Source organism: Schistocerca nitens, chromosome 1 (genome assembly GCF_023898315.1).
Source record: "Schistocerca nitens isolate TAMUIC-IGC-003100 chromosome 1, iqSchNite1.1, whole genome shotgun sequence".
NCBI lineage: Eukaryota > Metazoa > Arthropoda > Insecta > Orthoptera > Acrididae > Schistocerca > Schistocerca nitens.
The window spans coordinates 393157800-393170175 of record NC_064614.1 but is presented as its reverse complement, the minus strand read 5'-3'; the positions used below and the strand labels follow the sequence as shown (position 1 = coordinate 393170175).

General features: G+C 44.1%; 1 protein-coding gene across 1 annotated transcript in view; it reads right to left on the bottom strand.

Moving 5' to 3' along the window:
• Positions 1 to 11855, bottom strand: part of LOC126249192 (uncharacterized) — a 149911-nt gene extending 138056 nt beyond the window's left edge. Inside the window, exons 1-2 of the mRNA XM_049950880.1 lie at positions 11642 to 11855; positions 8189 to 8665 (exon numbers count right to left, since the gene is read on the bottom strand). Coding sequence (XP_049806837.1) covers positions 8189 to 8665; positions 11642 to 11855 — 691 coding nt within the window. The remainder of the gene's footprint in view (positions 1 to 8188; positions 8666 to 11641) is intronic.
• Positions 11856 to 12376: the final 521 nt, after the last annotated feature.

The window sequence follows — 12376 nt, the reverse complement described above, 5'->3', positions numbered from 1 at the left end:
ATATCATGTTTAACATGAGTGTCAGACCACAATGCCATTATACCTTTTTCACTTGGCGTAGCCAGAGGAGAACAGAATCGATCTCTCCTTATCGAAAATCATCAGCAGAAGTTGGAATCGAACCCAGACCATAAGTATATAAACCTAGCATCAATCCAAGAGACCACCAAATTCTCTTCTCTATCACTCATTTTTATATCATAACAATGTTGCTCCACACTGGATGGGAATTCTGGTACACAGGCTCCCTGTAGTGGTTTGCAGCATGTTCAGTACATTCATTTACTTGGTTGACCGAATCGCCATGAACTAGCTGCCTCGGCTAGCCAGTGCATACATTGTACTCTATTTTGTAATCACCGAAATAAAATCACGTGACTGACACCTACACAGAACTGCCAACAGTGCAGGATGCAGAAATTTAAATAGGAAGTGTTCCTTTCGACTCTATTGCGCTATCTGTTTGTTAAAAACGTCGTGTAGTGCAAAAGAAAAGCTGTAACTGTCTGTCTCTCAGAAGTCTAGATCCGGCCATATGCATTATCTCACATTACTGTGCAATGCGCAAGTTCTGGAAGTGTTGTAGCTATGTCTCAGCTAGTAGCGTAACGGTAAGCGTCGCGCACTGTTAAGACGTCGCGAGTTTGGGTACATTCACTGCTACATATTTTAAAACGCCATACTGCGAAGTTATCGATCTAATGGAACTTTGAACATAATTCCCTTCACTTTTCAACCCAAAATGGTCGCATGTGGAAAAAGGGCTAACTTCTGCGACATTTTGTTCTTTTCAGGTTTAATAGATGGCCAGGCTGCAGATGCATCTCGAAACTTTTGTATTATGTATGGGGAGAGCGCATCGTGCCAAAGTACGTCAGAAAAGTATTTTCTACATTAGCTGTCGTGTGGCAGTGGCATTTTATTCTTCATCAAACCGTGTTTGACAGCTTTAACTCAGAACAAGTTTTCTACATGCATGTAATCAATAAACTGCATGTGCATTGTCAGACTGTTATAGATAACATCAGAGAATTCGCATATATCGTTGATGATTAATTTCTCTCTCACGTTAACTAATGTTTTAACAACACTAAAAGAAACCGTACGAATATTGTGCACTGTATTATAAGAAATGAAATAAAACTACGCACGATAACCTTACGACGAAAGTCTGTTTCAAAAAACTGAGTATCTGTACTGTTGTGGCGTAACAAGCTAGCTACGCCACACTGAGAAGTAGCCGGAAGGGCACGCGTCAACTCTCGCCGTCTTGCGTTAAGTCTGAAACAGGATACGTGATGAAAGCTATAAAGAAAAGAACGGAGCTTCTCGTATACTTAACTTTAATTTCTTGTTGTACATTGCTCTTGATAATACAAGTGAGACTCTCTCCAGATATGGTTAACTGCGTCTTGCTAGGTCGTAGCCATGGACTTAGCTGAAGGCTATTCTAACTGTCTCTCGGCAATTGAGAGAAAGGCTTCGTACGTGTAGTCGCTAGCAATGTCGTCCGTACAACTGGGGCGAGTACTCGTACGTCTCTCTAGACCTGTCGTGTGGTGGCGCTCGGTCTGTGATCACACAGTGGCGACACGCGGGTCCGACATGTACTAATGGACCGCGGCCGATTTAAAGCTACCACCTAGCAAGTGTGGTGTCTAGCGGTAACACCACATGTACACAAGCGTGCCTCCATCGGCACGAATTAGTAAACTGCTAATCACTTAGATTTCGATTGGGTCTGTGTTTGATTGGTATGCTGTGTCATACTCAAGTGGTATGCAAATGTGGCATTTCATAAATAATGTTATGTGTTCCTAGAAACCCAAAATTTGCTTGTGAGTAGCAGAAAGAGGCGTTACCTGTTGTGCAGCATTATAAGTTTTTCACCATTGCACTATGAGCCGAAAGTATTTTCTTGCGATTTCCTTATCGATGTGTGATCTGACTGCTTGTAGCTCTTTCACAGAAGGGATAAAAACGTTACAGTCAGCAAGACTGGAACCGCAAACCATAACACACACTTTCTCACAGGTTAGCACGTTTCCACAGAGCTAGGGAGGAGGCATGCGTCTGGGTTTCCTCTTACGAGACCAGTAGTATCTAGAACTCGTAAACCGCCATTTAAAGGACGACATTAGATGCGATTTTCAGGTGCAACGACTTTCCTGGGCTGAAAACCGTAAATTTACATTGTTACAGCTCAAGCGTTAATAATAACTCAGATTGATCAATGGAAATGACAGGAAAAATCAAGTGAACTTTGAGGCTTAATTCCGTGCACACCAAGAAGTAACTCGTCGATCACAGAGTTGCCAAATATACCTTGCTTTGTTGCTAAATCTCAGTTACAATACCAGCAGGAAGAAGATGAACCGATGTGATCCTACAGTGGGCTGGGAAATGACCATAGCTGACGTCTCAAAGACGCGGCTGCTACGGCCTGGAATACGTAATCCGTCTGATTCCCATTTCTGTAACTGGGTTTAGGGACTGGAGCGTAGTTACTAATAATACTCACAACTGACTGCAAACTAAGCTTCATAAATCAGTAACTCTCACAGTTGTTTTTATATATATCTTTCGTAAGTGTACTCAAAACTAAGAAAATCATTGACGAACGTTTTCGTGCCTCGCCGATAGTCGAGCACAACAAACAAATAAAAATAAAAAAAGATTGTGTGTGTGTGTGTGTGTTAGAGAGAGAGAGAGAGATAGAGAGGGAGAGAGGGGTGGGGGGAGAGATTAAAATAAAAAAATGAGAGAGAGAGTAAAAAATTGTTGCAAAGAAACTGAATCATGGAATGTAAAGAAATCTTTCATTAAAATGACACGTTCCACATCATTACGAAATGTCGTATTCATGACCTATGGAACAAGTATTAATCTAATCTAATGATATCATATTACTGACTAGTCATGAAGAGGCACGAATTACAGAAATTTTCGTCAATATCGGCAACGAAATCTAAACATGAAAATAAAATACGACAGTTTTTCTAATAAACCGGGACTCCTGTAAACACACTTTCGTCCCTGTTAACTAACCACGAAAGATGTGTGATATACGTCCATTCAGAAGGAACAAAGTGTTCATGCATTTAAAGATGAAGCGTATGATGTGAAGTTCTGTGATGGAGATACGAACCCAGCACGCAATCGGATTGTTAACTAAGTAAACGTATTGGTTTTTCTTACCAGCTGCTAGATGTTTGAATCTAAAATAAGGATACAAATTTTTGTGCCTGAGCGAGAATCGAACCGCACACCTACCGTCCTTCTTTATCATCCACGAACATAGCTGAAGTAACACTTGCTTACTCACGAACAGTAAGATGTGTGCGTGTTTGACCATAAATAACCGCACCTATTGCGATTGTTGGCAACACATGAACAGACATTAAAAATGCACGTCAAGATTCACTAGCAGACTGGTATGCACGTGATAGGGCTTGAAATGAAATTATTAATGTTTTTGTACTGGATCAGGATTCGGACCCATATACTTACCTTTGGAGGAGACGTAGAGAAGATTGTGGTCTTGGGAAAAGGAACGAAATGATTGAACTATACTGTTCCGAGAGATTCAGATCCTCGAAATATGAGATACGAATTCGAATCACAGTCCAGCACCAAATTTTTCAACGTCTCTAGTTCAATCATGTACAAGAAAAATATGAGCCGTGTTCCTTTAAATGGCTATCGTTTCATCAAATAAAATAAAAGTTTCTAATGTAAGTAAGTTTACTGGAGACATTATTTCTGTTTACCATGACTTCCACCTATGTGATTTCCCAACGTAAAGCGGCTCTGCCCAAGTGGTAATGAAGGAACGTGATGTTTAATGCGGATTTTGCATGATAACGTCTTTCTCTTGAGGTTACCAGAGGTAAAGTAAATCTGTGTGCCTCTTAAAAGTAAATGCCTGAACCCACGCATTGCACCTGTGATAGTTCGTTCCACCAGACCATTGTGGGCACATTTCCCAGCCCCAGGAGTGTGCTGTAACGGATGATGTGCTTAGCTTAGAAAATTACTCACGGTGGAAAAAATGCGAGTCTATTAAATGGTTAAGTAGACGCAATCTTCTGACGTGGAGAGTATGCTATTCTCATGTCAGCAGTGTGTAAAGACTCATCTAGGCATTATAGCGACGGTGTGAAGCCATTTTGAAATATTCACAAATTCAGCAAATTTCTTAGTTCGAGAAAATCCACTGTTAAGTGTGAAGTTACCGGATAATTCGATTATTACCGTCATTGTTACTATCATTTTCTTCATACCGTTGCTGGAACATATGTGCTTGAAGATCATTTATTGCCTATTTCAGGTTGTGTATGGCAGAGAATTTTTTAGGAAATCAATTGTATTCCTTTGCAATACACAAATAGATTTTCATTGTAAGCTATCCAAGTTCAAAATTTTCGCATCATTAGTTCAAATTTAATATTTACTTCCATAATGCAGGAAAGCATTTCACAGTTGCAAAACCCGCATCCAACTCATTGACCTTATTCTTAGTCGCTGACCATAAATTCTAGCTCAGAGTGACACCAGTTTAAGTAACCTAATGTAGCGAAGAGTGTTTGCCTTTGCTCTTTTTCACCGGAAAATATGCAATTCACTCATTGGACTCCAATAGTACACTGTAACAGTAATTTCTGTGTGTATGCAATGCATGCGGATTGTGGAATTTAGTGGTGCTCTCTCTTCCACTTCTGTATACAATATGCCTGACCTAAACAGGTCTTTATCATTACAGGCCCTGGGCAGTTCAACATCATACTGCCAACAGTAATGTGCTTATACTGACAGCCTCATTGTTCGTTTTACTGATTTTGTAATCATTTAAATAAAACAACATGACCTTCTAGTGGGAGACATTTCGTCCCCCTTTTCCTTGTGTGAAATTTGTCAGTAAGCTTTTTTTCCTTCCAACCAGCGAAATGCGGCAGAGTACAGCCAGTAAACGATTCACAAACCACGATTTAGTGCCGTTAAGACGATTTCTTTAAACATTGTCGTAGCTGAAGGAATTTAGTTTCTTCTTACATCGTCTTATGCAGCAACGTTCACAGATATCTCAAATAGGAAAAGCTCTTTATCCAGGTACGAAGGTTGTAAAACAAACTTCCCTCAGTTTGTGTCAGGTCGATCTTTTCGTCTGATATCACTGGATAAGTATTTTGTGTAAGAGGTATAGTGTTCCTGTAGCTGTGAGAATGATTGGTTGAAAACGAGTTTAACACGAATGGGTACAGTACTGCCAAATATTCAAAATGATTATCAACCTAAGTCTGATTTCATCCACAAACTGATTCGTATTTATAATGCTGTAGCTAGACTGTGTATCCTTGTTTTCTTTGAGTGGGTATTGGAAGACATTTACGCACACGTATACAATACTATGAATACGTCGTACGTTGTAGCTAACGTTGCTCTCATAAGTAACTTTAGTAGATGGGAGGATACAAAGAAACAATCAGACTCATGGGTTGTGGACAGAAACTGAAGTGCAGATGAGGGCACTGTGCAGATCTGCGCTTTTTCATCTTCAGATCTACACAAATAATGCATACAAATCAGCGTATCCATTGCTTTCATAGTATTTTCCTCTTGTTTAGTCTTCTAATGATGAAGTGGATCCACACCCATGAGTCTGATTGTTTCTTTGTATCCTGCCATCTACTATCTTTGTGTGTTACTGCTCGGTGTTCAAAAAGCAATAAATTATGCCTGCTCCCACGAGGTATTAGAACGAGGTCTGAAGAAGGCTAACGAATTATAATCAAAATACACTGAGACACTGATTTGTCCGTCGTCATGGTGCTAAGTCGGTAGAAATAGTTGGGTATTATAGCCTGCATGACCGGCATCCCATTGCCGTCTTCTCTTTCGTTTGTGTGTTGCGCATGGTGGAAGAAATATTTGTGTTTTGCTTGCTTCTGTGACGGGTTTCAGCCCACTGAATGCGAGCAAGCTCACGAATAGACTGTCAATAATTGGAATTACGCAATAATACACTTAACATGTTAATTTGGGATTATGTATCCCGATGAAAATAACTGTAAATAGATTATACGCCTACTTGCTTATTACTCGCGCTTCTGGATGCTTTCCTCAGAAAATAAAAAGAAAAATAAAGAGAGGAAGAGAGACAGAGAGAGAAAACAGAAATGTATTTCAAAAATCAGCTCGGTGACACCGTGTTCGTCTCGTGATGTAAAGCAAGGATATTTGATAGGTAGTATATCGTTGTACTAGCGATATGTATGGCTACAGGGGTCTTTCTTTTCTCTCTGCAAACAACCAGAACAGAATTCAGTAACAAAGAGGTAAGACGACCTATGCAGTGTGATAACTAAACACTCAGTCTTTCTTGGTTCTTTTGTTAATCCTTAACAATTTTCTGTAATGCAGTAAGCATCTTTGATTACTGATTTTTTATTGCTACGTTTGTCATTGTTATTCGTCACCTCACAACAGATTTCCTATCACTCACTGCTGCTGATGCACGTTACGAATGGATCAGGATGAATGGAATGTGAGATGTTTCGTCACGGAGAATATACACATTTCTCTCGGCGTCTTATGTTCAGGGTAATATGAAAATCTCTGTTATAAAAGACGACAACGGGATACCGGTGATACAGGCAATAATATCCAACTATTTCTGTCAACTTAAGACCATGACGACAGACAGATTGGCGTCTCGGTGTATTTTGATTATTACTCGTTAGCCTTCTTGCAACCTCGTTCTAATACCTCGTGGGAGCAGGCATAATATTTTGCTTTTTGAACACCGAGCAATAACACACAAAGATAGTAGGTGGAAGGATACAAAGAAACAATCAGACTCATGGGTGTGGATCCACTTTATCATTAGAAGACTAAACAAGAGGGAAACATTACGAAAGTAATGAATACGCTGATTAGTATACATTATTTGTATATATCGGAAGATGAAAAAGCGCGGATCTACACTTTACTTTCTGTCTTAATGGGCATGATTTTTAGTTTCTTCTCTTCTGAATTTTCAAGTGAATTGATTATTACATGGCACAGAATAATTAGTTAACTGTGTTTCTTACAGCTTCCATTCGCACCAACATTTTTTTCATTCTCGTTCAATTCATGAAATTCTACCTGTCTGATCACAAGACTGCACATAGATGCAATAGATTTCGAGGTGCATAGTGTTTGTTATCTTACTTTTTGTGACAGATGGGCAAAGTTTATTTCCAAAATCTTTTTATTGTACTGAAATAACCTTTTGTCACAAAGTAACAAGGTAAGTGATTTATTTTTATATATTTTGTGGGAAACTGTAATCGTTATGGAAGATTATACACCTGAATGTTTGACACAACTGGTGGGAAAAAAAGCTGCATATTAACCAAACCACACGCATCCTCTCTGTACCCTGCTATGACATGAGCATGGGATCCTCCTCACATACTGCTACAGAGCTGTTCCTAGCACAGCTGAGAATTGGCAACACCGTCACAAACATTTGGCAACACTGTGACAGTGCAGTGTTTTGTGACGGCCTTCGTAGCGACAACACTTCGCTGTAGAAACGGCCTACGAAGTCACCGCCACACTTTTAATAGCGGGCCGACCGGTCCGCTGGAACAGTGAACAGAAAGATGAAAACCCAAACACTCGGATTAAATGAAAGTCGGTACTTATCTTTATTAACGACGATACAGAACACAGTGGTGAACATGGTTTACAGAAATCTGTCTAGTTCGAGTCGGTGCGGCTAGGTCAGCGTCGGCTGACGACAAACAACAACTCTGCTGCGATGAACACACAACTGACTAGCAGGTACACAATTCGGTGGCGAGTATACAACTGAGCGGCGAATCCAGAACTGTCCTAGCGCTCGCGACTCCAGCGCTTAAGAAGCCAGAAGCCACCGGTGGTGCGCGCAGACTTGCGGCGATTTCCTGTCTCGCTGGCGCTGCTTATGCGGACGGCGTCCAGACTTTGATGCTGCCAACCTTTTGGCAGCGGTCTCGGGTGGCATTACTGGCTAGGATATAACACTCCTCCCCCCCAAATCGCCGCACCGTCGTTGAATAATGACGTGGCGAGCGTCGACGGCGGGGGAGGGGTCTGGCCGCAGGCGTAGCAGAAGAGACCGGGGCGGAGACTGTTGTCGGTGGCAGTCCCCGGTCCGCACCCCAGCATTGGCTGCGTGGGGCCTCGGGAAACACCGACTGAAAACCGAGGTCAGGGTGCACGCCTGTGACCACGGGCGCAGCTTCTGGTACTGGACGCGACGGGGCGTCGGGACCCACGAAGAGAGGCAGCGTCTCCTGACGCTGCGTCGACGGCTGCTGAGTGGGCGCCGGACAAGGCGCTGCGGTGTCAGACTCCTTGGGGGTGCCCAAGGAAAGCGGCTGCAGGACAGGCTGCACAGCCACCGCTTGGGAAGGCGGCCCGGCTGAGGGGTCGACGTCCATCAGCTCCGAAGGCGGTGGCGACTGAAGAGGGACCGCAGGCGCCGGAGCGACCACCCGGGGCGCTCCCGCATGAAGCTGCGCGGGAGGCATCAACGGGATGGGCTGTCGGCGTGGTAGCGGCGACGGCTGCTGCTGCTGCCCTGGGGGCGGCAGCGAAGTCGGAAGGCGCGGCTGGAACCCGCCGCGGACCAAATCTGTGGACAAAGAACGAGCGGCAGAATCCGGGCGGCCAGCGCGGCGCAACTGGTTCTGATGCCTCCTGTGCACCCCAGTAGCACCTTGAACAGTATAAAAACCGCGACCCTGGACACTTATCACGGTACCACGTTCCCAACGACGGCGACCGTGATAAACTCTGAAAAAAACGGCGTCGTTGCGCTGAAAACGCGTGCGATGCTCAGAAGCGGCGGGTCGATCCGAGGGGTGCAACAACCGTAGTAGGGTGCGATGACGACGGCCGTGGAGAAGCTCCGCAGGCGATGGGCCGTCGCGTGGCGTGGTCCGGTACGACGACAGGAACGTGATGAGGGCCTGCTGACGAGAGTGCGTAGCACGAAGGCGGTCCATATGATCCTTGAATGTGCGTACAAAACGTTCCGCTGCACCATTCGATTGAGGGTGGAACGGCGGAGTAAGAACATGGCGAATGCCATTGGCAGAACAAAAACTTTCAAATTCAGCAGAGGTAAATTGTGGACCATTGTCAGACACTAAAACTTCTGGAAGACCCTCAATACAAAAAATTGAAGTCAACGCCTGTATAGTTTGTGCAGACGTTGTAGACTGCATGGGCACAACAAACGGAAAATTACTAAATGCATCTATCACGATGAGCCAACGAGAATTCCAATATGGACCAGCGAAATCAATATGTACTCGCTGCCAGGGACCGGCAGGGCGTGCCCACTCAAAATAGCGTTGAGGCGGAGCAGCTTGGTGTTCGGCACACGTCGAACAATCTGTAGACATCTGCGTAATCTGCTTATCAATGCCGATCCATGTACAATGACGGCGGGCTAGCTGCTTGGTGCGGACCACTCCCCAATGACCTTGATGCAACAAGTCGAGGACCTTGGATTGGAGCACTTGGGGAACCACTACACGAAGCTGGTCATTCTCGGTGCGTAACAGCAAAACTCCGTGCGAAACAGACAACAGATGACGTTGCGGATAATAGCGACGAACCACAGGATCCGATATGTCCTTTGCCTTGGACGGCCAACCACGTTGAACAAAACGTAATAGTAAACTCAGATGAGGATCCGTAGCTGTCTCACGTGCCACCTGACGATAATCAATCGGAAAATCCCGGAGGGATTGATGCTCATCGGCGTCAATCTGATGGCAAGAGTCGTCAGAGGAATCGAAGACATCATCCGCAGCAATCGGCAATCTAGAAAGCGCGTCAGCGTTTGCATGCTGAGCTGTAGGGCGATACAGTATCTCATACTGGTATTGTGATAACAAAAGAGCCCAACGTTGTAGTCTCTGAGCTGTCCGCTGAGGAACTGGTTTAGACGGATGAAACAGCGACGTCAGGGGCTTGTGATCTGTGACGAAATAGAATGGTCTACCATAGAGGTAGTGATGGAATTTTGTGACACCGAACACAATAGCCAACGCTTCCTTGTCCAATTGGCTATAATTACACTGAGCTTTGTTTAACAATTTAGATGCGAACGCAATAGGACGTTCGGTGTTACCGACTCGGTGAGACAACACAGCACCGAGACCGAAAGAAGAAGCATCACAAGCTAACACCAGAGGCTTGTTAGGGTCGTAATGGACCAGACAACGATCATTCAATAAAGCCTCTTTTAGCTGCTGAAAGGCTGATTGGCAAACAGCTGACCACACAAACGGAACATTCTTACGGCGGAGACGATGCAACGGTGCAGCAATCTGTGATGCATTAGGTATAAACCTAATATAATATGTCAATTTGCCAAGAACTGCTTGCAATTCATGCAGATTGCGAGGGGCGGGCAAATCACGAATAGCTGCTAAATGTGACTGGGAGGGATGAATGCCTTGAGCATTAATAACATGTCCCAGATACTCCATCTCTGTAAGGAAAAATGAACATTTATCTATGTTGCAACGTTGGCCTGCCTGAGACAACACTGTAAACAAACACTCAAAATTACGGAAATGCTCAGCAGGCGTCCGACCGGACACAACAATATCGTCTAAATAGTTGCAACACGATGGCACATTAGCCAAAAGTTGTGACAAAAAACGTTGAAAAACAGCTGGAGCTGACGCACAACCAAAAGGCAAACGCAGAAAACGGAACAACCCCAACGACGTGTTTATGACAAAATACTGTTGTGATTGCTCGTCGAGGGGCAATTGCAAATATGCTTCACGGAGATCAATTTTGGAAAAGAAACGAGCTTCCCCTAACTTATCCATCAGCTCGTCCGGTCTAGGTAAAGGAAAAGAATCAATGACAGTCTGAGGATTAACTGTCGACTTAAAATCAGCACACAAACGTAACTTGCCAGACGGTTTCTTTATAATAACTAAGGGAGAAGCCCACTGGCTCGCTGAAACGGGTTGAATAACACCGTTGTTTTGCCAACGACGAAGTTCATCTTCTACAGGTGCCCGGAGGGCGTGCGGCACTGGACGAGCACGAAAAAATCGAGGCTGAGCATTATCTTTTAACGTAATATGAGCGGCAAAGTTCGCAGCACAACCTAGTTCGTCTTTAAATATGTCACTGTATCGTTTACACAAATCGGTTATGCTGTCTTGAGGAACAACAGAATTAATTTGCAACACATTGTCGTGGATAGACAGGCCAAACAAGTCAAAACAGTCTAATCCGAAAATGTTTACACTGTCTGTAGCGCGGAGCACCGTGAATGAAACTGTTTTTGTATTGCCACGGAATGTGGCTGGCACGCTACATACACCTAACACAGGAATTTGTTCTCCACTATAAGTAGCCAAAGAATGTTTTGCCGCTGAAAGTTTAGGGCGGCCGATAGCCGCATACGTAACACTATTTATGAGAGTCACAGACGCACCAGTGTCTAGTTGAAAATTGAAGGTCTTATCCTGGATGCGTAGCTTCACAAATAGGTTATTACACTGTCTCTGGATCGGTGCAGCGGAGGCGGAAGACACAAAATCAGCGCGTTTAGCGCGTGTTCGCTGCTTACGACAACTCGTGGGTTGGGCGGGTGGAACAACAACTCCCGCTTCACTTGCAGTCTGTACATTACTTTTTACAGCGTTTGAATTACGCTCGGGTCGCATAGCAGAGGGCTGGGTGGGTGGCTTATTGCGAACAAGTTTATTACCCACACGAACCGTGGAAGAGTCTTTAAACGCGACCTTCTGGGCGGGCTGGCTTTGAAGAACATGAATATCCATGGGCTGGGCAGCACTAGAATTGTTCTTGCGTTTACGCAAACAAACAGTCTGGATGTGTCCTTTCCTTTGACAAAAGTGACAAACCGCGTTTCGTAACGGGCAACGTTCACGAGGATGAGCAAGAACACACTTAGGGCAAGACTTAACTCTATCATTTTGCACACGCGGCTGACGAATGTGTTTAACATGACGCGGCCGGCTAGTGTTTACAGTCTGACTCTGCCGGTGGGGCCGCGGGCGTGACGTAACTTGCTTAGCACAGGCAATTTGAGAAATACATGGCTGATCTAACTCACACTCAGCATAGTCAAAAGTATCTTGGGCTTCAATAATGTTCATCACAGTCTCTAATGACGGGTCAGGCAACTTTAAGATAGCAGCACGAATACGAGAATCTGCAATGTTTTGAGTAATAGCGTCGCGTAACATGACATCACTGTAGAAAGCTCCACACACACAATTAAATCGGCACAGACGGGTGAGGCCCCGTAAATCTGTTAACCACTGTTTATTAGATTGGT